We start from the raw sequence: 24,947 nt of genomic DNA, 5'->3' as shown, positions 1-24,947 counted from the left end.
AACCTTCAAAGTGAGTTCGTCATTTCACATATTTACTAGTACAGTACTTAATGTTCGATTCAAATCAAATCGATAGTGACAACTGAAAAATGTACTGCCCCCCAGTTAATGTGGAAGGGACTATAATTCCTTTTATTCATTAATTTTTCAACAGTTGCCCAAACTATTTTTGTTGGGCATCGCTATTGTTGTTTATTGTTGTTGTTTATCCTATCAGTCTCAAAAGTTGCCCTGCACAGCGAACCTACATATAAAATTTGAGAAAGATCCCTCCCGTACTTCCCGGGAAATAGCAATACAAAACTTTCACTATCAAAATCCAAGATGGCTGCCTGTCGGCCATGTTGTTTATCCGATCAGTCTCAAAAGTTGCCCTGCACAGCTAAGGACCAAGGGGAACCTACATATACAATTTGAGAAAGATCCCTCTGGTACTTCTTGAGAAATACCGATAACAAGAATTGTTTAAGGACGGACGACGGACAGACGACGGACAGACGACGGATGCAGGGTCAACAAACATGTTCAAATTAACAATTGTTCGAAGGCACTCTTGTATTTGCCCTTCTTCAAGCCACGAATCTTGTCATTTATGATGGTGACAATCTTCTCCCATCCTTCTTTTTTTTCCATGTCATTTCGTGGGAAAACTTCGAAGATACAACCTTTAAATATAACACATAATAAAAGTAATGCTAGGCATATGTCTATTTGCATTGTAAATAATTCAACTGTAAACAAATTTAGTGCACATACAACCCATACAACCACCACCAAATCAAAACCTTGAACAGTTCTAAAGGTATGGCACGGTGATAATCAATACATTTCCAGATCTATTAAGGACAATATCTACCAAATAGAAATATTATGAAATTTTTCAAACCTTGACAACTTAATTGACCTTCATTTCTTGTTTCAAAATATGTACTGTCAATCGGGTTACTTTTTCCCTGTTTCAAATTTTCATTGTTCCCAAATTTAAATAAAAGTTGTCAACAAATTAAAATTTTAGATGTTATTGCAGTGAACAAAAACGTGTAATTCCCACCCATTCTAGTTTATTCCTGGAAACACCTCCATTTTTTAACTGACCTAGATCTGATTTATTCATTGTAACTTTTAGTTCAATTTCACCTACTTTTTATGGCTTCCCGCTTCCTGTTGTCCATAGGCTCTTTATAGAACTGCCTATTGCCATAAACAGTAACACTTTCTATCTCCTCTTTTGTCAGGATGACAGGTATCAGATTCAATGCCAATTTCTCAGGTGTTTTGCTCAGTTTGCAAATTCTAGCCAACACCGAGCTAGAAATTTTAACACCATATTTGGCATTGCCAAGAAAGGAAAGACCTACAATGAAATAGAATAATATATAAGTTTGAATATTATAGTAGAACATTTTGTAAAATGTAGTATGATATAGGCTGCAAGGGACAATATTTTCTAATATAGGTGGAACTAGAAAAATGACGTCATATAGTCATAAGTCCAATAACGGTGAAACAAAAAAAAAAGAAAAATGCTTCAAAATCAAAAGGGAACTTCTCCCAGTGATGCTAAATGTTGTGGGTTAGTTTTATTTCAATTGGACGAAGCAATAATGAGTTATATTATGACAATCAAAACACTGACAGACACATTACAGACGGACAGACTGATTTCTTATATAGAGCGAAATATTCATGGCAGGTCCCTAATAACCTTTTATATTGTATTACAAAACATATTTGATTTTTAATAAACTGTATTTATATCAGATACATATTATAGCTAGTTGTAAACAGCTCACCTGTATCACCATCAGTCTCACCACAGCAGTCATTATCTGCTCCTATAAAAGAAAGAAACAATGATATAATAATAAAAGCCATAAAACACTTTATTTCTGATGTCATATATTTTTAATATAAACCTCGTCAACAATGTTCTTATAATTAGAATAATATACTAAAAACAAAAATAAGTTGTTTCTGTCCTGCGAATGTTTGCTACAGGAGAACAAAAAATGAATCTCATCCTCTACTTCATTCAGTGAGCATTAAGTACATATATGGTTCTGACTAAGTATGCCTACGTTCATATTATAGGTACAATATATATGTACAAATAAACTTTATGAAGATAACTATCAAGTCTCTCAAACATTTAAAGACATATATGTGGCAAATTCCTCTGATCTTTAAATTTTAAAATTAGTGCAGAATCTCTCATGATCAATGTATCCACTTAAATTTCTTTCACTGCTAATTTGATAAAATCCAGGATTTGGATTGATATCCTCCAATTCTTTTCCAAACCAGTAAGATTTAATACAATGTATTGTGATTTTAAAATTACCATATTTGAGCCCTGATGGGCTAAGAAGGCCTATAGATAGAGCTACATTTGGGCAGCTTGGAGATGTTGCAGCTCTTGGCGTGCCAAGTAACGCATCCGGTATGCATGGTCTGTTGCTCAACACAGGACTGGCACCAGCAGACTTTGATGATCTTGGTGTGCTGAGTAGAGGTAATGCATCTTGCCTGTTGCTAAACACAACTGGATTAGCACAAGAAGATGTAGAGGCAGCTCTTTGGGTACTGATGAGTAGCGGTTGAGCATCAAGCAAGTTTTCTGAAACAACTGGACTGGCCAGAGAGGACGTTGCGGCTCTTGGTGTGCTGAGTAGCAGTTGAGCATCCGGCAAGTTGCTCAACACAACCGGACTAGCACAAGAAGATGTGGAGGCTCTCAGTGTTGCTGGTGTTGCATTTAGTGCAGAGGGCATGTCAATATATAATGATGGGCTGACTAGTGCCGATTCCAGACTTGCACTTTGATCCTGTTTGGTCTTCCCCGATATTTTCTGTATTCAAAAGAAAAATATGTTAATACGGCTGTCTATTGTCTATTAATTCCACTTAGTTAGGGACAACCATGACAACACCAAAAGATCATGGGGGGGGGGGGGGTAAAAAATGTCAAAAGTTTTGTTATCCTGCATCAATTTTCTGCTTATGGAAATATGTATCATGCCAGATATTGTTTTTTAATTAACATAAACATAAACAAAACAAAACAAAAAAAGGGGGGGGGGGGGGGGGGGGGNGTGCGTGTTAATTTGCCTTTGAAAACTATTTTTTTTTTATCTGACTTTGAACTTTTGATCTAGTCCCTTTATGTGTTCAGTTTTAAATTTTTAACCTTGACCTACTACAACATGTTCATTTGACTCGTGTGATTTACACAACTTTGGTTTTAGAATATGCGTTATATGATTTATATTGTAAGAATTTCCTTTTGTTGCGCATTTACAAATCATTGGCTTTCTGATGAAAAGTGTGTTGAATTACCTCCCATTGAAAACAATTTATCAAGATTTTAAAAAACTAAAGTATACTTTATAGGCCCAATAATTGTCCCCAAAGTGAGATAATTTTACACATGTTTCTTTTAAACATCACAGCTGGAATCCTGGGCTTACTCAAAAATACAGAAATATATAAATTTTATGTTTGTATTATCTCCCCTTTTGACAATATGAATCGTCATGCCCAACTATTTCATGCAGTGCTTGGTGTTTGCTGTATTTTAATTACCTTGTAGCTTTTCTTCAAACAAGGTCTGCAGTCAACTAAATGCTGCAGCATGTCAAATATGTTTTTCACCTGAAAAAAACCCCCACAATTTACATGTATACCAAAAAATAGCTATAGTTGTACAAAATACTAGATGTAAATATTGATACTGACGGTCATATGGCAAAATATGTATATGGACAGGCAGGTCACTGCAGAGCAGTGTATATATGGGCCAAAGAAAAGGTTTGTTTCCTTTAAGAGTTTGTGTTGTGATCTGCTATGAATGTTCAAGAGGTATATTTGGTCCGTATGGTGAAACTTAGAAATATGAAGTACATGTAGTTACTACCTTACACGTGTTTGAAAAGCTCTCAAGCATGTCAAGGTAAAAAGCTTGTTTAAGCGAGAAGTGCCATTTTTAGGATGTACTTCAGTTTATACTATTTAATTGTTTTCAAGTATTAAGTAAACTCACATTCTCCTCTATTATTTTTACGTCTTCTTTAATCTCCCTGCAGTCTTGGCAGCTGTTCTCTTGAACTGGTAGTATATCATTTGCCACAGCCTGAGTGACCTTTTCTCTCTCTTTAATTTTCTCGGCTTTCTTTTTGTTTATTTCTTTTTTCAGTTGCTTTGCCTAAAAAAAAATTACTATAATTATTTCTAGTACATTTTTTTCAGTATTTCAAGAATATTTTCTCAACATGCAGTTCTATATTAACTTTGAGAAATTATTTTTGCATATTTATATTATTAATGTATAAAAAAACACCAGGGGCAGATCCAGGTTTTTAGGAAATTGAGTATAAAAGGAAACAAGATTGCTACACATAGCTGTATGTCCCCCGCCGTTTGGATAAATGATGAAAATGGTCTCAATCCCATAACTCCTACAAAATTTAAAGAATCATAACGGCGGTGTAGAATGCACATCTACATATCATAGAAATACATCCTACCAAATATCAAAGCAATCGGTCAAGCGGTTTCCGAGGAGTTGCGTCCACAAGACCTTTCAGATGGACGGACGGCTACCATTACCATGTCCCTCCGGCACTTCGTGGCGGGGGACAATAGGGTGGCCATTTTAGTCTGAGAATGTTGGTTCCCTACATGTCCTTTTTATACACTGTCACCTAAATCTGCCTCTGAACATTCTGTCTTGTTTAAATATTAAAGCAATAATAAACATACTGATAATGGTAAAAGCATATACATACCTCTTCTGAAATCTGGGTCTCCTCCTTCTCTAGTTTCCTTTTTTTCTTTTCAATTTTCTGTAACAAATTATTCATTTATGTATAACTCATTTTTACACTATTTATAGAAATCACTAAGAATGAAAAGGTCAAACATGAGGACAAGTCATAAAGATTAGGAAACTATTCAATTAGTAAAGAGATTTTCATAAACTACATGTGTTACTTTCTCTTAGTCTGGGAAATACAGCAACATTTCATGAATATTGATTGGTCAATAAGGATTAACATTTCTTTTTGGATATGTTCCATTTTATTACTGGAAGTAAGTACCCCTTTGCAATCATTATGGTCGGTCAGGAGCAGGACATGTCCTGTATATCTTTTCTTGCTCAGAACTATATCAAATACCTTCTGTTGAGGTCTCTTGACAGATGTTTCATCTATTTCATTTTCCTGCTGGGCCTAAGAGTCTGTGTCATCAATATCAGAATACCTGGTATAAACAAGTAGTTAAGTAATTATAATTGAATACGTAATAAAAATCTATGTTTTAACAAAATAAGGCAATTGAAAATTGAAGCTACAACAAAGATGCACCCCGTTTAATGATTTGCTTCGGGAGAATTCCCCAAAATAAATTGGATAAAAAAAATAGGAAGTACACAATGGCATAATATTTTTCACATTCTGAGGATGTTTCATGAAATTGTTATGAAGGGGTAAGGAGGAGCAGTCAAATGAGGGTACCCACTGGAAAATAATATGAGAAAGAACAGATATATATATGGGACAATGTTATGAAAACTGAATCAAAACACCACACTACAGGCAGCTCTAGATCTGCACTGCACAATCCTCCTGAACTGAATCTTTGAAAAATAATTATTTACCTTGTGTCTTCAATAATTTCCAGTTGTTTTGCATTTTCTTTTCTTTTCCACATGTTGTGGATTGCCTCCCTCGTCTGTTTTCTGCAGATTAGATTCCTTCTTTTTGGGGGGAATTGGTCTAGGGCCAGACAACTTTTCCTTTAAGTACTTTCTATCAGCTAAATAAAGATAGTTTGGGTTTATAAATAATATTAGTTAAATCTGCACCAATAAAAAAGGTGCTTTTTAAATTCGATTTTTTCATTCGGAATCCTCGTCGTTTAACTATAGCACTAGTGACTACAAAATTCTGACTATCCTTGTATCACGGTAGTATAACCCAACCATGCTGACTTTTTACTTAAGTTCACTTTAAATTACCATGGTTAGGTTATACTCAGCATTGTCGTTTTAAGGTCAGCACGGTCGGATTAAAGTCAGCATTTTTATTTAAAAGTCAGCACGGTCCGATAAAAGTCAGCATAATCGGATTAAAGTCAGCATTAAGATTTTACCTGTGTTCATTGATCCGCGCGCGAGCTCCACACCAGTGCTAGACAGCAGCAGGCGGTTTCACACCTCCTGTAGGCTGCAAGCGTCAGCTCTTGTCGCGGCATTTCTTAACCTTTAGACATCAGTTTCACACTGAAATGGCTACTGAAATTCTTCCGTACATGGACATTCTTTACCTGTTGTGCTTACGTAATAAGCCGTGTTTGTAACTTACTTCGTCTGCCTGTTGAAATGTGTTTGCTTATTACTCGATTTGTAATAAAAATTTATCTAAATAAATGTGTCGTGTTTGTACTTTTATTCGGCCTGATGATCTGAAATATGTGTTTATATAAACACTCAATTTAGATGTCAAATTAAAACTAGAAAACTGTGCCGTGTTTGTAATTTACTTTGGCCTGGTGTTTTGAAATTACATGTACATACTCGATTAATATGTCAAATTAAACATTGAAACTGTGACGTGTTTGTAATTTACTTTTTTTTCTGTTTTGAAATACCTGTTTGTTACATACTCGAACAGTGCCGTTCAAATACGTTTTAAAAATTCCATTAATATGTCAAAACAAAACTGTGCCCTTTATGCTGACTTTAATCTGACCGTGCTTACTTTTATCGGACCATGCTGACTTTAAAAAAAAATGCTGACTTTAATCCGACCGTGCTGACTTTAAAACGACAATGCTGAGTATAACCCAACCATGGTAATCTAAAGTGAATTTCAGTAAACAGTCAGCATTGTTGGGTTATAGTCAGCAGTGTACGATTATAGGCATGGTTGGGTTATATTACCGTGATACGAGGATAGTCAGAATTTTGTAGTCACTAGGCCTAGTCAGAAATGGGGAATTTTCAAAAAAATCAAATACGATTATTTACTTGATTTCAGCCGAGTCATTTGCCCTCACTATACCATCTGCAAATTTATACATTTATGAATTGTTTGGTATATAATAACACACTTGACAATCCCGGGAAACATACGAAAATGTATTTTTTTCGAGCCTTGTGTCAATGACAGCAGCCGCGCTTCAGTCCAAGATGGCGGCCGTTCATAGTGTCAATAGGGTTAGCTGTGTGAAAACCGACGCACATTTATGTAAGAAACATTTTCTCTCTATTTTTGTATGGAAACCACCCGTTTAAATTAACTAACACATACATTTAAGGTATTGTAATGAATGTGTAATGTCGAGTGTGCTTGTCCTGAGAGCGTGTCGTTCGATCAGCTGTTGTTTGTTTACATCCGAACGCCCTGGATTGAGATACTAATTAAAGCAAAACTTGTGAAGTTGTGTGAATCATCGTCCGGGAGCAGAACAGATGGTTAAATGAGACATTATTCTTAAATTACATGCCATCAATTAGTCATTTAACCATATTCCTGATTTTATGTGAAGTTTTATAGTTTCAATCACAGGGGCACGTTACAAATGTCTGAAATACACACATATGCTATACTGATTTGGGTCACAACACACATAATGTTGTGACCCATATCAGTATAGCATATGTGGGTATTTCAGACATTTGTAACGTGCCCCTGTGTTTCAATGCAGTGCATCACTATCCGTGATCGCCGCCATCTTGTTTTCACGTCGTAGCGGAGCGGGCATATTTGAAATCGCTAAATCGTTGATGTAAGTGTTCTAGGTCATTGTGTTTCATAATTTATAAAAATGATATGTATGTCTTTAAAATCCTTGACAAAAAATATTATACTGGAAGTCTGGAACATTTTATCTAGGCTAATTGAAAATTTGAAAGAATCGCTTACCATCTATGGCAGCAATTTTCCCTTTATGCAATCCGGAGAAACCGGCCAGCCGAGCCTCCACTCGTTCCCCCAAATGGTAATCCATCGGTTCTTTTCTCGGTACTTGAATTGCTGACATGGGCACATCATTGGAGAATCCATCATCCCAGTCGATTACCCCAAAAAGTCCAATTCCCGACATATTAATTTTCTTCTAGCTTAAAAAACGGCGCTTTTGTAATATGATAACGCGCGCGCCTCGTTCTCAAGTTCTGTTTTGTTGAAAATGAAAAAAAAACGAATTGGGTAATTGTTTGTCTATTCGCTCGTCAAATGTAGTCACTTTGCAATTAATTTTGTAAACTTAACAAGACACTTAATTATTTAAACATTAATAAAAAAAATATACGGAATATAGGCCTACATCAACTTAAAATATTTCTGCGCTAATGCAGATCATAAGAATGATTCGTTTCGTCATATAATCTGCATATTATTCAAACCGGACTCCGACACAGAACATTCATTCACAAGTACGAGATGATGTGATGCCGATCTTGTGATTTCATTAGGATTTTTTAAATCTTAGTGAAGATATGACATCGTGCAAGTATATGTAAGTAAAGCAGAAACAATGGAAAGTTGTAGTTCAACGTCAACCGACTCGGACAGTTCAACGGATGACCGCGGACATCTGCTGCTCACCCCGGTGAAAAAACGAACATACAAAAGTGCCATTTTTCATGGCATTTCAACTAAAAGAGCTAGATACCACAAAGTGGCTCCCGAAAAACGCGGATCATCAAATATCAGTTATGAAAATTGGAAATTCGTTGCCGATGCTGACGGCAAACAAACGGAAAACAGCGCAAGCTTAGTTCTTGATGAAGGAACGGAAAACGATGCAAATTTAATTCACGATGAAAGAATCAACTCCTTTTCTGATACCACTGATACAGATGAAGCTCAAGAAGATCTCTCATATCTTTCAAGTTCTTCTTCTTCCAGTGATTCAGAGCTCGAGTCGGATAACGAATCTCTCTCAACAGGCCAACAAGAGAATACATGGGAAGCTGAACAGGAGAATACTAATCCACCATTGTATGAAGGATGCAAACATACCAAATTTAGTGCATATTCCATGGTTATGCTCTTTGTAACTAAGCGTGGGTTGTGTCGAGAGGGCTTTACAGAATTGCTTGAAATAATAGCAGACCTGTTACCACCATCAACATCGTTTACCACCTCTGTTTACAAAGTAAAGGACCTCTTGAAAACTGGCATCAACTTTCAAGAGCATTCAACACATTACTTCTGTGAAAGATGTCAAGGTTTATTGGAAGATGGGAACCCATGTAAAAATGACCTGTGCCAAAGAGAAGAAAGCAGAACTTTGGAATTCTGTGATTTGAATTTCATTGAGCAGCTAAAACAGATGTTCAAAGGTACAGTTCACATATATATTCAACTTTTTCATAAAACTTTTGATATTTACAACTTTAATCTCTAGTCATTCATGTGTGTGGATCCAAGATTTGATGTTGAAAATGGGGCGGNAAAAATAAGCAAAACAAGTTTGTTTAGAGGGCGTGCCAGGTTGAAACCCCATTTGAATTACGCCATCTGGTCTGAATTTATATCAGATAAACTATATACATGTAACTTATATCAGCTTACCAGGCAACATACATGTTCCTTTCTTGTATTTTTTCATCTCAGCAAGCAGCCATTAAAAACACAATGTAGCATAGCATGTAATAAGTTGGGGACAAGACTATGTATTATGTACATAAATATATTTTTTGTCTATTTTAGATGACAACTTTTTGAAATTAGTGACCAAAGAGAAAGATGTAGACCAACAACAAAATCTGAATGTTGTAACAGCAGGAAGCAGATACAAAGAAGTTATTGGAGCTCGTCAGATCAGTACAGCAGACATAAATATTACATTCACAATGAACACAGGTATAGTATTTGATGTCTCATTCCAAATTGATGATATATATATAGCTCCCTTACTTGTAGATTCCTTTCCGCCACTCCCAAATTCCATTTCTTTATTTAACTTTTATTAAAATCTGTATGAATTGAACCGTCCTGTACAGACTGTCTGATAAAAAACGGTGCTTTGTTGCATGCAGCAGCGTTGACAAAACATATGGCATCACAATATAAGATATGCTTAATACCACTTCTTTCATGGCAAATAAAAACATTCTTCATATATGATATGAAAAAGAATGGATATGGGTCAATGGCATGAAGACATCACCAGCTAACTGAATGCAAAACAAAAAGAAATTGAGAGCTAACCACATGAACTACAACGGAGCATGATTTATAATGTACGTATTAGTATTTACCTTGTCCCACAACACTATGTATACATTTGCTAGCAAACAGCAAATTAAATATTTCTTCCCAAAATTACATGTTAATTAATTGAAAGATTTCTTTTATATTAATTTTCAGATGGAGTTGCACTTTTTACATCTTCTAAGAAAGGAAGTTTGTGGCCAGTGTATATTGCGATAAATGAGCTCCCCGTCAAACTTCGGTAAGATGAAGATAGTTATAAAACCTTTCAGAATTTAAATTGTTGCAGTTGTTCTAATGTGAAGTCACAATTTATATACAAAAAAAACAGTCGCTGATCCAGGGTGTGGAGAACCCCTCCACCCTCAACATTTTTTTTCTTTTTAAGCCTATTTTAGTCCATTCCTCCCACCCCACCCACCCTTACATCAAATCTTGGATCCGGGCTCGAAATATATACTGTACAATCTATTTCACATAAAATTACTGGTGTTTTTTTGTTGTTTTTTTCGAACCTGCTAATTTCGAATTTTAGAAGGTTCCTTGCCTGAATGTCAAAATGGCTTCCAGCTCCGTGTTGGCGCTAAATGTCATCATATGGAGAACAATTTGCCTCCAAATGAACCTTGTTAATGTAATTCTTTGTTTTTCAAACAATAGTAGGGTCATAATGACATGAACAAAAATATATAAAAAAAAACAAACAAAAAAAACAACCACTACCCTAGTTTTTTTGCCAATGCAACCCTAAACAGACTATATTTTTTTTTGCCTTACATGTATAATTAAACCTTGATGTGTATAAATCTCTGACATAATTTATATTGTTACACCTCAAGTGAATTTCTAGATATTTGATTGGTTGGGAGAAAATTTAACAAAAATCTCTGTCACCTTCCGAAAATACATTGATTTTAAGGGGCGCGGATGATATTGCCATGAGACAGTGAAAAATATCACATGCGCGACGCCTCGGGTGACAATGGTTTTCTCGGGTTGACAATATTCATTGTCACCTGCTAATGAATGTCATATTTATATACTGTAACTGTGATTATTTATTTGTGATAATATCGACACCCTACATGTATTTTATGGGTGATGATTACATTCCTAATTTTGATGTTCTTTCTTGTTGCCATATGCTATATTCAGGTTCTCCAGGAAATACCTTATTCCCTGTTATTTGCACTGCCAAGTGGAGAAACCAAACATGCTGACATACTTAACACCACTGATGAAAACTTTACATTTGATGCAAGAAAAAGGTAACATTTTTGAATGACAAAATTAAAGACCAGTTAAAAAATACAGATTCAGAATTTTATACAGGGTCCAATATTAATGATATACTTAACATTTTTTTTAAACTTCAGCACAAAATTGATTTTCACAGGCCTGCCGGGCCTGTGCTAATTTTGAAGACTGAATACTAATTACAAACTAAGACTTACGATATTTTTAAGATTTGACATAATACTTAATGTATCATATAACAGTATGTTAAAAAAGTAACTTGGCTCGACAATTTTGAAATGAACAACTTCTACATACTTTCATGACTTTATAACTAAAACATGCACCTGTAGACAATGTGACTTATGTTTTTTTAGGATTAGTGGTACAGACAACAATTGGTACCATGCATGTAAAAGGCTATCTGCTAATAGCATCAGTAGACCTTCCTGCTAAAGCATTGGTAGCCAATGTAAAGCAATTTAATGGAGCCTTCAGTTGTACTATGTGTACAGATAAAGGGGAAAATAGACAAGGCAATCGTATGGTGAGATGTTTTCCATTTAACCAGCAATCTGACATTAGATCACACCAATCTTGGATCCAAGATGCCAGAACAGCTTCTGAACAAGGAGTTGCAGTGAGTGTAATTATATGCGCTATTGATATTTTATTTATGAACATGATGGAATAAGACCTTTTGGAATCTATTTGCTAAATGTTACTCTCCTGAAACAATTCAAATTGTACAGGCCAAAGGGCTATTCAGAACTATAGTTGCACATTGGCATATATGGGGAGGCGCTTAGGAATGGGAAAAAATTGAAGGCAATTTTGTTCCTATTGGTAAATGACATGACTGATCCTACTATTGAGAAGTTAAATTATTGACATCAGATGTGTTTTTTTAACATATATAGGTTCGTGGTATAAAAGGTGTCTGTGCCCCAATGATGCTGTCCTATGTGAAACTTCCTGAACTATTTGTTGTTGATTGGATGCATGCAATACTTCTGGGTGTTGTGAAGATGTTAATGACTTTTTGGTTTGACAGCAAATATAAAGATAAAGACTACTATATAGGCAACAAGGTATGCAGAAACTGATGTGGTGTGTTGTTTTAACAAAGTAATACTAACTGGATTATCTGTTTTGCTTAGGGATTAGTTCGATTCTTTAACAATCATGTCACATATCTATTTCGCATTATCGCTTTCATACTGTCAGAGTGAGAACTGGATGCAATGTTTTAAGAAGAAAAAACGCATATGGGGAAATTTGTATGAAGACATCACCTATTTATACATAAAATGATAGGAGTTGTCTCTAAATTTTATACTCATAAGACACATATCGACTAAATGCAAGCGAAGGATAAAAGCAAAGAATTGACATAGACTCATATTTTCAAGCATCTATAATACTTTTATAACATATTTGTAGATGGCACTGTTGGATAAACGATTTCTTGCCATAAAAATTCCAGACTTTGTGTCTCGTCGCCAAAGAACTCTTACAGACCACAAACACTGGAAAGGTAATACATGTAGTGTTAAGCAGATATTTATAGTGTTCATGTTACTTAAACTGATGAATGAATGAATAGTCAGATTTTATTTCACAGAACTTTGCGAAACTACTTTTTGACTTTAGGGAATAAAAGTAGCCTGTTGCTTTGCTTGTCTCTATTCTAAAACGATTCAACACTAAGTTTTGTATAAAATATTAAAAATGAAGATCAGGGTAAATTGAAGCAATCATGATCTAGATGTACTATTGTCTATTGATTAATTTACTTTTTTCGGGGGGGGGGGAATGAACAGCTCTAAAAAAAATCAGCGTCTGAATGTCGGGAATGGTTGGTGCACTTTTCTGTGCCTGTTTTACATGGGATCTTAAGCCCTGCTGCCTATGTGCATTACCTGTTACTAGTTACTGGTATTGTCACATTGACAAGTGATGAGTTGAAGGCTGACCAAGTTAATGATGCTGAAAAACTCTTGCAAGACTTCTGCATGCTGTTTCCAATGATATATGGTATGTGCGTCACAATTCGAAATGTGCTTATACTCTACTCCTAGGTGTCCCTATTTTGTTAAATGAACAAGCTTATTGTTCCATTTCAACACAATTACCAGCAAAAGAATCTCTCCTATGCCACTGACTTACAAAAAGAATGTTGTGCACTGATGGATGTTGTATATTTGCAAATGAATGGGGATTAAATCTGCATGTAATACAGTAGTTACAATTATTTGAAAATCATGAACAAGAATGGATATGGGGCAATGGCATGAAGACAACCATAAATCACCTGATGTAACATACAAAACACATCATGACATGCATATATCACCACATGATCTTCATTACAGCAAAAGAAAAACGGGACAGTCCGCTTTAGATGGAAAGGGGGAAGACATTATTGTATCTTTTAGACAAGATTCAAAGACTTTTTTCAATTTTCATGCTTTTCCCTTTAAAAATGAACCTGAGGTCGGTGCATATTCTCCATAATGAATTATTCCCAAAATCCTCACAAATGCTAATTCAAATAAGGTATATATTGTCTAAAAGTGTTTAGGGATTTTATATGACTCCTCCTACATATTTGATAAGCATTTTTTTTATTTTTTTAGATAAGCTTTGCTGTTGGGATGTCAAAACAGCTAACAAGTATTGTAAAAAAGTTTACTGATGATGGTGTTGACCCTAGCACTCAGCAGTTGTTCCGAAAGCTTGGGTCAAAATTTATTCAGTAAGATTTTATTTGATACTGTATATTTTTTAAACTTTTATTACAGATATGGTGCAAAATATTATACAAAAAAAAAAAAAGTGAATTGTTAAAAGTCTCGAGTATAGAAAAATATATTGGTCAATAAAAAGTTCCAACATAACCGGATCATGCATATATTAATAATATATTCACAAGTACTTTCATGTTTTTACAACAATCTTCAGATGAATGGCGAATAATTGTAACTATATGTGACAGTAGTTAAGTATGTAGCATCACTAACAACTATAAAAACATGGACCCTGATCAAATTGGGGGCAACCTCTGGTGCCAAACTGTGACATAAAGTCAAGGGTTTAAAGCATACTCTTGACAAAAACAAAGATAGAATATAAATATAAATGCTGTCTTTATATAAGGTTCAGTTGTTGACATTATTTTCTTTTGTAGAGAAGAAATTATTTTTGAAAATGACACGGAAAGTTTGGGAAGGAGCACAGTTATGAAGGAAACTAGTCATCATTACCAGTATTTGACCGATGCCATGAAACATCATCAAGCAAAAACTTTTGGGAGATTAAGATTCCATCGCAATTTAATCTTCCATTCAAAGGATTCCCAACATGCAAAAACTAGACGTGATTATGTTGCCTGCTTCACTGATGGAAATGAAACCAGAATAGGTGTTATTTTGACATTTGTTCAAGTCAATCAACAGAATTATGCAGTCATACAAAAATGTCAAACTGTCCCTTTTAAGCTGAGTCAGGATTTGAAAAATGCCATTACCATGCCCGTGTTAGAGGAGCATGCTGAAAAATCACTCTGCATTCATGTTTTTTAACTAGTTGACTATGGAGACACTGTATTAGTTCATTGCAGTAGACTAGGAAAGAAGTGCATCTTGGTCCAAATAACACCAAATCTCGCATTCATAAGTGTTCCACCAAATACACTTGAACATAACTGACTTAACATAGTCATATTCTGTGTAAACTCGTGTACATTAATAGCCTACAATTGTCTTTGTAAAGGGTAATATATCTAATTAAAAATTGTTAAACTGATGTATTGTTCCATTTTTTCTAGTCATTACCACTTCATGCAAAATGTATTTCAGTTCTCATCACCTCTGCATGGATTGTCAGAGGAGTTATAGTTCCATTGGAATATTCCAGTGGAAATATAATTCCAGTGATTTTTTTCCATTGGAATTCTGCTTGTGTATTTTGCTTCACTGGAATTCCACTGGAACTTTTTTTACTTCTCTGGAATTCCAGTGGTATTCCACTGAAATATTTAATTCCAGTGGAATCTCACTGGAATTCAGTGGAATTCCACTGGAATTCCAGTGTCATTTTCAATGGGGGGCCCTCTTACTTTTGATATTAACTAAAAATTGCTGAAAATAGCCCACGTAATACTCCAGAATTTTAGGATTTTCTCCGATATAGGGAACAATAGAAAGTTCTATAACATAGAACAATCTTAGCTTTATTCACAATATTGTTTTTATAACATTCCCATTCAATACGATTGTTATACCATGGCCACCACAATAGTGCCCAGCAGCATAACCTGATGTACATCAGTTACGAGTATCCAGCGTGTACTGAAGTAAATACTTCCTGTTAAACTGTTATCTTCTAGCATCATTTCCTTTAAATGGCATGGACAATCAGTGTCTGATCAGAGTAGATATATAATAGCTATAACAGCATGGACACATGTGTACAGGACCACTTAGCAAAGGAGGAGGGGGGGAACTGGAGGTATTCCTGTAAAAACGACAAAACAATTGTAGCTTTCCCGAAATTGAGCTCTCAACACTTACGTCAATGCGAAATGATAGATAGATCAGCTGAACACATCACTGTCAATACAAATGATAATTGGGAGGATATATATAATACAAGGTCTTGATCACTGGTAAATCATGAGTGATGGTGTACAGACAGTTGAAATCTTAAAAACACACGTTAAACATATTGTTTATTTTAATCTTTTAAATGAACGTTTGGATAAATATATTTAAGGGGACATTAATTCGTGTAGTATTCAAAGAACCAATCAATATTTCAGTTTAGCATGTTTTTCACATCTGTAAATTTGACAATCTAAACTAAAAGTATCGGTTGCCTGTAATTAAATACATGTATAATGTAAAAGGATCATTCATGGCACTTTAGATTCAGTGCATATGCAGTACATATCAACATCTAAGTACTATTAAATGCATTCCGATTCAGGGATAGGCTGATGATCGATTCTAATCGAAAATTGATCAGTCTGCCCTTTGATTTCCAATTCCGATTATTTATTACAAATTCCATTATCGATATAATTGGTTCATCATTAAAATCTGTGTGTAAATATATGTTTTCAATATAAAAAATGTATTGAAAGTCATATATTCTGATGATTTTTACTACATGGTTGATAAAACTGCATAAAATTCGCTTGAAATTTCGATTCATTATAAAAGAATGGAATCTAGTGTATAGTTAATAACTCTGTCTCAGGGGTAATACGTATGTACTGGAGGGGGCCATGCATGGGGCCATTGCCCCTCAAAAAATTGACCCAGGGCTCCATGTTCCAATTTAATTTGAATATTACATAGAAAGACCAATCTTAATTTTGATATTGACTAAAAATTGCTGAAATAGCCCACTTTTCTCAAATTCCAGGATTTTCCTTGCTCTCTATATATAAAATCTGTGTGTAACTATATGTTTTCACTGTAAAAAATGTATCTATATATTGACATTATGGTAGTTATTCTCATATTTGACCTTTGTAATGGCTTTCAATTTTGTAAAGAAATTAAGTTCAGTTGATGACGTGACACAACTGGTGCATAACAATGGCCAAACTGGTAGTTACCTGAGAAATGTCTTTCGATAGTGAAGGGCCATTTTTCTTTGCTTTTCGATGAATGTCCTGTAGCACTCTGCCCTTTGCTCGACTCCTCCACACTCTTGGACTTCTGAAGGTTCCTGGGATTCACTGTCTTTAGAATGTTTGCCAGCTTGGCGCGTCCTTCCAATGACAAAATAGGAAGTTTCTTCCTACCATTTTTACTGCTATCAGTTTCCTTATCACTCGGTTCTGGAGAATCTGTTTCACCAGAACTGGTTTTGGATGAATCCAATGCTTTGCCTGTCTTTGATTCCATAGTTTTTTCAAAATCAATTCCTCGATCACTGTCACTCTGAACAGTATAACTGGTTTTCTCTGATTTATGTTTAGTGTCTGTAGAGGTGACTGCCAATTTTTTATACTCATTTTTTACTGTTTTTTCTGGTACAGAGCCTTTGTTTTTTGTAATACCTGTACAGCCAGACACAACTTGATACGAGTCTTCCACAATCATGCAGTCGCTGTCATCGTTTATTTCCTCCTCGTACACCTGAACATAGATGCACTCCTCGTTAGTGTCCAGGTCAGGCAAGTCGTCAGAATCATCGTCTACCGTGGGTGTGGATACCCGTTCAGTAGCGCTACCTGGACGTTGCTTCAAGTTTTGTTTCTCCTGGCGAATGTTGCACCAGGTTCTGTTGTGCATTAAAGCCCTTTTGGCTGATTTTCTAGACTCTGATGAGGAGCTGGCTGTAGCTGCCAAATTGGTCTGTAATACAAAGCAATAAATGAAACAAAATTAAAACAAAATCAATTAGAATAAACAAGGTCTACCCTAATTAATTTGGATCCCAAGTTTTCATATCATGATAATGACCTCTCTGATTGGTAGAAATCAATAATACTACTGTGATGCTGAAACTATTGTGACATCATATGTCATGTAAGACATTACAGTTCCCACTGTAGAATTATCTAACATGCCACAGACTGCTGTGATGAACCCTACACTGTTCAGCAACTGTTACACTGTTCAGCAACTGTTACAGTATAAAAGATAAGGATCAATAATAAGACAAATTCCTGTCAATCTGACATACAAGATGGATCTGTACTGTTTTGATGACCTGTGAATCCATAGATTTCTGTATAACTAATCCAGTGTTCTCCCAGGACTGTTTTAGCAGCATAGAATGTACAATTCTATGCTGATATAGTTTTTAATCGATGCTCCAATAAAAAAAAAAAATCAACATATTCGTAGTATTAACAAAGATCACATGCTGCTGTTATTCCTTTGATTGAAAAAAAAGTATAAAACAGTGCTTCTTCCAAAAATGCTGAGGAACACCGACATTCTAGTCCTTTTTGATAAATATTGTTTTAAAATTGTGCTCACCATCCGAAAAGGAAATTTTGGGAGAAATGAAGTATCAAAGAAAGCTATAAATTTGCCTAGTACGCTAGAGGAAAGTATCTGATCAACTGGCTCTAACAGCTGTTCCCCTAACAACCACAGCAGCACAACTGCTATTTATACTGTATGGTCAATAAATACTTCCTTATCTTTCTCAACATGATTGAGTCATTAGGACTCCAACTTACTCCCTGGCCTGTTATGTATTCAAGAAATCATAACATTGTCAATTCTCCATTTATTACTAATGTTTTACTGTTGTACACTTAAGATAAACATTACTTCATTTTTTATTTTTTATTGTCACAACATTAATTCCAGGGTGCATGCATAGCTGCTGTTTTTTTTATCAGTTTCTACCACCAGAGATTTTGTTAGACCTCCTTTCTTCCTGTTTTCGATGAAAATCACGGCTAATAATCACACTGACTATATACTCCCATTTTCTAATTGTGAGGTAATTTTGTTGCAAACACACAATTTCTGCAATTCAAAATTGCTGACCTGAAGGATTTCTTGCATATTAAAAGCATGCTATGTGATTTTGGAAAGAATCACCATCCATGATGACTTCATGAGATAATGAGCTCACCACATACCTACAAAGGGTAAATAAGAGATAATGAGCTCACCACAGACCTACAAGATATATATATGAGATAAGGAGCTCACCACAGACCTACAAGGGGTATATATGAGATAAGGAGCTCACCACAGACCTACAAGGGATATATATGAGATAAGGAGCTCACCACAGACCTACAAGGGATATATATGAGATAAGGAGCTCACCACAGACCTACAAGGGATATATATGAGATAAGGAGCTCACCACAGACCTACAAGGGATATATATGAGATAAGGAGCTCACCACAGACCTACAAGGGATATATATGAGATAAGGAGCTCACCACAGACCTACAAGGGATATATATGAGATAAGGAGCTCACCACAGACCTACAAGGGATATATATGAGATAAGGAGCTCACCACAGACCTACAAGGGATATATATGAGATAAGGAGCTCACCACAGACCTACAAGGGATATATATGAGATAAGGAGCTCACCACAGACCTACAAGGGATATATATGAGATAAGGAGCTCACCACAGACCTACAAGGGATATATATGAGATAAGGAGCTCACCACAGACCTACAAGGGNTTCATATCATGATAATGACCTCTCTGATTGGTAGAAATCAATAATACTACTGTGATGCTGAAACTATTGTGACATCATATGTCATGTAAGACATTACAGTTCCCACTGTAGAATTATCTAACATGCCACAGACTGCTGTGATGAACCCTACACTGTTCAGCAACTGTTACACTGTTCAGCAACTGTTACAGTATAAAAGATAAGGATCAATAATAAGACAAATTCCTGTCAATCTGACATACAAGATGGATCTGTACTGTTTTGATGACCTGTGAATCCATAGATTTCTGTATAACTAATCCAGTGTTCTCCCAGGACTGTTTTAGCAGCATAGAATGTACAATTCTATGCTGATATAGTTTTTAATCGATGCTCCAATAAAAAAAAAAAATCAACATATTCGTAGTATTAACAAAGATCACATGCTGCTGTTATTCCTTTGATTGAAAAAAAAGTATAAAACAGTGCTTCTTCCAAAAATGCTGAGGAACACCGACATTCTAGTCCTTTTTGATAAATATTGTTTTAAAATTGTGCTCACCATCCGAAAAGGAAATTTTGGGAGAAATGAAGTATCAAAGAAAGCTATAAATTTGCCTAGTACGCTAGAGGAAAGTATCTGATCAACTGGCTCTAACAGCTGTTCCCCTAACAACCACAGCAGCACAACTGCTATTTATACTGTATGGTCAATAAATACTTCCTTATCTTTCTCAACATGATTGAGTCATTAGGACTCCAACTTACTCCCTGGCCTGTTATGTATTCAAGAAATCATAACATTGTCAATTCTCCATTTATTACTAATGTTTTACTGTTGTACACTTAAGATAAACATTACTTCATTTTTTATTTTTTATTGTCACAACATTAATTCCAGGGTGCATGCATAGCTGCTGTTTTTTTTATCAGTTTCTACCACCAGAGATTTTGTTAGACCTCCTTTCTTCCTGTTTTCGATGAAAATCACGGCTAATAATCACACTGACTATATACTCCCATTTTCTAATTGTGAGGTAATTTTGTTGCAAACACACAATTTCTGCAATTCAAAATTGCTGACCTGAAGGATTTCTTGCATATTAAAAGCATGCTATGTGATTTTGGAAAGAATCACCATCCATGATGACTTCATGAGATAATGAGCTCACCACATACCTACAAAGGGTAAATAAGAGATAATGAGCTCACCACAGACCTACAAGATATATATATGAGATAAGGAGCTCACCACAGACCTACAAGGGGTATATATGAGATAAGGAGCTCACCACAGACCTACAAGGGATATATATGAGATAAGGAGCTCACCACAGACCTACAAGGGATATATATGAGATAAGGAGCTCACCACAGACCTACAAGGGATATATATGAGATAAGGAGCTCACCACAGACCTACAAGGGATATATATGAGATAAGGAGCTCACCACAGACCTACAAGGGATATATATGAGATAAGGAGCTCACCACAGACCTACAAGGGATATATATGAGATAAGGAGCTCACCACAGACCTACAAGGGATATATATGAGATAAGGAGCTCACCACAGACCTACAAGGGATATATATGAGATAAGGAGCTCACCACAGACCTACAAGGGATATATATGAGATAAGGAGCTCACCACAGACCTACAAGGGATATATATGAGATAAGGAGCTCACCACAGACCTACAAGGGATATATATGAGATAAGGAGCTCACCACAGACCTACAAGGGGTATATATGAGGTAATGAGCTCACCACAGACCTACAAGGGGTATATATGAGGTAATGAGCTCACCACAGACCTACAAGGGGTATATATGAGGTAATGAGCTCACCACAGACCTACAAGGGGTATATATGAGGTAATGAGCTCACCACAGACCTACAAGGGGTATATATGAGGTAATGAGCTCACCACAGACCTACAAGGGGTATATATGAGGTAATGAGCTCACCACAGACCTACAAGGGGTATATATGAGGTAATGAGCTCACCACAGACCTACAAGGGGTATATATGAGGTAATGAGCTCACCACAGACCTACAAGGGGTATATATGAGGTAATGAGCTCACCACAGACCTACAAGGGGTATATATGAGGTAATGAGCTCACCACAGACCTACAAGGGGTATATATGAGGTAATGAGCTCACCACAGACCTACAAGGGGTATATATGAGGTAATGAGCTCACCACAGACCTACAAGGGGTATATATGAGGTAATGAGCTCACCACAGACCTACAAGGGGTATATATGAGGTAATGAGCTCACCACAGACCTACAAGGGGTATATATGAGGTAATGAGCTCACCACAGACCTACAAGGGGTATATATGAGGTAATGAGCTCACCACAGACCTACAAGGGGTATATATGAGGTAATGAGCTCACCACAGACCTACAAGGGGTATATATGAGGTAATGAGCTCACCACAGACCTACAAGGGGTATATATGAGGTAATGAGCTCACCACAGACCTACAAGGGGTATATATGAGGTAATGAGCTCACCACAGACCTACAAGGGGTATATATGAGGTAATGAGCTCACCACAGACCTACAAGGGGTATATATGAGGTAATGAGCTCACCACAGACCTACAAGGGGTATATATGAGGTAATGAGCTCACCACAGACCTACAAGGGGTATATATGAGGTAATGAGCTCACCACAGACCTACAAGGGGTATATATGAGGTAATGAGCTCACCACAGACCTACAAGGGGTATATATGAGGTAATGAGCTCACCACAGACCTACAAGGGGTATATATGAGGTAATGAGCTCACCACAGACCTACAAGGGGTATATATGAGGTAATGAGCTCACCACAGACCTACAAGGGGTATATATGAGGTAATGAGCTCACCACAGACCTACAAGGGGTATATATGAGGTAATGAGCTCACCACAGACCTACAAGGGGTATATATGAGGTAATGAGCTCACCACAGACCTACAAGGGGTATATATGAGGTAATGAGCTCACCACAGACCTACAAGGGGTATATATGAGGTAATGAGCTCACCACAGACCTACAAGGGGTATATATGAGGTAATGAGCTCACCACAGACCTACAAGGGGTATATATGAGGTAATGAGCTCACCACAGACCTACAAGGGGTATATATGAGGTAATGAGCTCACCACAGACCTACAAGGGGTATATATGAGGTAATGAGCTCACCACAGACCTACAAGGGGTATATATGAGGTAATGAGCTCACCACAGACCTACAAGGGGTATATATGAGGTAATGAGCTCACCACAGACCTACAAGGGGTATATATGAGGTAATGAGCTCACCACAGACCTACAAGGGGTATATATGAGGTAATGAGCTCACCACAGACCTACAAGGGGTATATATGAGGTAATGAGCTCACCACAGACCTACAAGGGGTATATATGAGGTAATGAGCTCACCACAGACCTACAAGGGGTATATATGAGGTAATGAGCTCACCACAGACCTACAAGGGGTATATATGAGGTAATGAGCTCACCACAGACCTACAAGGGGTATATATGAGGTAATGAGCTCACCACAGACCTACAAGGGGTATATATGAGGTAATGAGCTCACCACAGACCTACAAGGGGTATATATGAGGTAATGAGCTCACCACAGACCTACAAGGGGTATATATGAGGTAATGAGCTCACCACAGACCTACAAGGGGTATATATGAGGTAATGAGCTCACCACAGACCTACAAGGGGTATATATGAGGTAATGAGCTCACCACAGACCTACAAGGGGTATATATGAGGTAATGAGCTCACCACAGACCTACAAGGGGTATATATGAGGTAATGAGCTCACCACAGACCTACAAGGGGTATATATGAGGTAATGAGCTCACCACAGACCTACAAGGGGTATATATGAGGTAATGAGCTCACCACAGACCTACAAGGGGTATATATGAGGTAATGAGCTCACCACAGACCTACAAGGGGTATATATGAGGTAATGAGCTCACCACAGACCTACAAGGGGTATATATGAGGTAATGAGCTCACCACAGACCTACAAGGGGTATATATGAGGTAATGAGCTCACCACAGACCTACAAGGGGTATATATGAGGTAATGAGCTCACCACAGACCTACAAGGGGTATATATGAGGTAATGAGCTCACCACAGACCTACAAGGGGTATATATGAGGTAATGAGCTCACCACAGACCTACAAGGGGTATATATGAGGTAATGAGCTCACCACAGACCTACAAGGGGTATATATGAGGTAATGAGCTCACCACAGACCTACAAGGGGTATATATGAGGTAATGAGCTCACCACAGACCTACAAGGGGTATATATGAGGTAATGAGCTCACCACAGACCTACAAGGGGTATATATGAGGTAATGAGCTCACCACAGACCTACAAGGGGTATATATGAGGTAATGAGCTCACCACAGACCTACAAGGGGTATATATGAGGTAATGAGCTCACCACAGACCTACAAGGGGTATATATGAGGTAATGAGCTCACCACAGACCTACAAGGGGTATATATGAGGTAATGAGCTCACCACAGACCTACAAGGGGTATATATGAGGTAATGAGCTCACCACAGACCTACAAGGGGTATATATGAGGTAATGAGCTCACCACAGACCTACAAGGGGTATATATGAGGTAATGAGCTCACCACAGACCTACAAGGGGTATATATGAGGTAATGAGCTCACCACAGACCTACAAGGGGTATATATGAGGTAATGAGCTCACCACAGACCTACAAGGGGTATATATGAGGTAATGAGCTCACCACAGACCTACAAGGGGTATATATGAGATAATGAGCTCACCACAGACCTACAAGGGGTATATATGAGATAAGGAGCTCACCACAGACCTACAAGGGATATATATGAGGTAATGAGCTCACCACAGACCCACAAGGGGTATATATGAGGTAATGAGCTCACCACAGACCTACAAGGGGTATATATGAGATAATGAGCTCACCACAGACCTACAAGGGGTATATATGAGATAAGGAGCTCACCACAGACCTACAAGGGATATATATGAGGTAATGAGCTCACCACAGACTGACAAGGGGTATATGTGTGACAATGAGCTCACCATAGACCTACAAGGGGTATATATGAAATGAGCTCACCACAGACCTAGCTACAAGGGGTCGATAAATCAGAGTAAAAGGGTAATATAAACAAAAGAAAGTCCCATGACTGGCCTCGATAAATCGGAGAAAAAGGGTAATATAAACAAAAGAAAGTCCCATGACTGGCCTCGATAAATCAGAGTAAAAGG

General features: G+C 36.8%; 3 protein-coding genes across 7 annotated transcripts in view; 1 reads left to right on the top strand and 2 right to left on the bottom strand.

The window, feature by feature from the left end:
- LOC110457317 overlaps positions 1 to 24,947 on the bottom strand; it is a 36,336-nt gene that overhangs the window by 7,065 nt on the left and 4,324 nt on the right. The window contains exon 2 of the mRNA XM_021508531.1: positions 17,086 to 17,830. Within this exon, the coding sequence (XP_021364206.1) occupies positions 17,086 to 17,830 (745 nt within the window). The remainder of the gene's footprint in view (positions 1 to 17,085; positions 17,831 to 24,947) is intronic.
- LOC110457321 lies at positions 445 to 8,011 on the bottom strand. Of its 2 annotated transcripts, XM_021508537.1 has the most exons (10): positions 7,926 to 8,011; positions 5,657 to 5,814; positions 5,175 to 5,259; positions 4,785 to 4,841; positions 4,040 to 4,201; positions 3,583 to 3,651; positions 2,342 to 2,849; positions 1,794 to 1,835; positions 1,142 to 1,354; positions 445 to 665 (listed from the first exon to the last, which is right to left on the bottom strand). In XM_021508537.1, exons 6-10 carry the CDS (start codon positions 3,631 to 3,633, stop codon positions 526 to 528), a joined length of 954 nt encoding a protein of 317 aa, XP_021364212.1. In that variant the 5' UTR covers positions 3,634 to 3,651; positions 4,040 to 4,201; positions 4,785 to 4,841; positions 5,175 to 5,259; positions 5,657 to 5,814; positions 7,926 to 8,011; the 3' UTR covers positions 445 to 525. The 2 variants fall into 2 exon arrangements, with proteins under 2 accessions (XP_021364212.1, XP_021364213.1); XM_021508538.1 differs by lacking the exon at positions 7,926 to 8,011 and having other exon boundaries at positions 5,657 to 6,462.
- LOC110457319 lies at positions 8,122 to 15,567 on the top strand. 4 transcript variants are annotated; one of them, XM_021508534.1, is made up of 7 exons: positions 8,122 to 9,349; positions 9,720 to 9,872; positions 10,380 to 10,464; positions 11,379 to 12,099; positions 12,380 to 12,550; positions 12,903 to 12,996; positions 13,299 to 15,567. In XM_021508534.1, the coding sequence occupies exons 1-4, from the start codon at positions 8,539 to 8,541 to the stop codon at positions 11,506 to 11,508; spliced, it is 1,179 nt and encodes a 392-aa protein (XP_021364209.1). In that variant the 5' UTR covers positions 8,122 to 8,538; the 3' UTR covers positions 11,509 to 12,099; positions 12,380 to 12,550; positions 12,903 to 12,996; positions 13,299 to 15,567. The 4 variants fall into 4 exon arrangements, with proteins under 4 accessions (XP_021364209.1, XP_021364210.1, XP_021364211.1 ...); XM_021508535.1 differs by having other exon boundaries at positions 11,379 to 12,550; positions 13,299 to 14,217; positions 14,650 to 15,567; XM_021508536.1 differs by having other exon boundaries at positions 11,379 to 12,550; positions 14,099 to 15,567.

Source organism: Mizuhopecten yessoensis, unplaced genomic scaffold (genome assembly GCF_002113885.1).
Source record: "Mizuhopecten yessoensis strain PY_sf001 unplaced genomic scaffold, ASM211388v2 scaffold9101, whole genome shotgun sequence".
NCBI classification, from domain to species: Eukaryota; Metazoa; Mollusca; class Bivalvia; order Pectinida; family Pectinidae; genus Mizuhopecten; species Mizuhopecten yessoensis.
This window is presented reverse-complemented; position numbering and strand designations above follow the sequence as displayed.

What these genes read in the sequence shown, in the direction of transcription:
- LOC110457321 (XM_021508537.1), bottom strand. Translation starts at nt 3,633, where the DNA reads ATGCTGCAGCATTTAGTTGACTGCAGACCTTGTTTGAAGAAAAGCTAC. An exon ending in GTTTGAAGAAAAGCTACAAG is followed by an intron (nt 2,850 to 3,582) that starts GTAATTAAAATA and finishes TTTTGAATACAG; the next exon opens with AAAATATCGGGGAAGACCAA. An exon ending in GAAGCGGGAAGCCATAAAAA is followed by an intron (nt 666 to 1,141) that starts GTAGGTGAAATT and finishes TTATATTTAAAG; the next exon opens with GTTGTATCTTCGAAGTTTTC.
- LOC110457319 (XM_021508534.1), top strand. Translation starts at nt 8,539, where the DNA reads ATGGAAAGTTGTAGTTCAACGTCAACCGACTCGGACAGTTCAACGGAT. An exon ending in TACATTCACAATGAACACAG is followed by an intron (nt 9,873 to 10,379) that starts GTATAGTATTTG and finishes ATTAATTTTCAG; the next exon opens with ATGGAGTTGCACTTTTTACA. An exon ending in GAGCTCCCCGTCAAACTTCG is followed by an intron (nt 10,465 to 11,378) that starts GTAAGATGAAGA and finishes TGCTATATTCAG; the next exon opens with GTTCTCCAGGAAATACCTTA.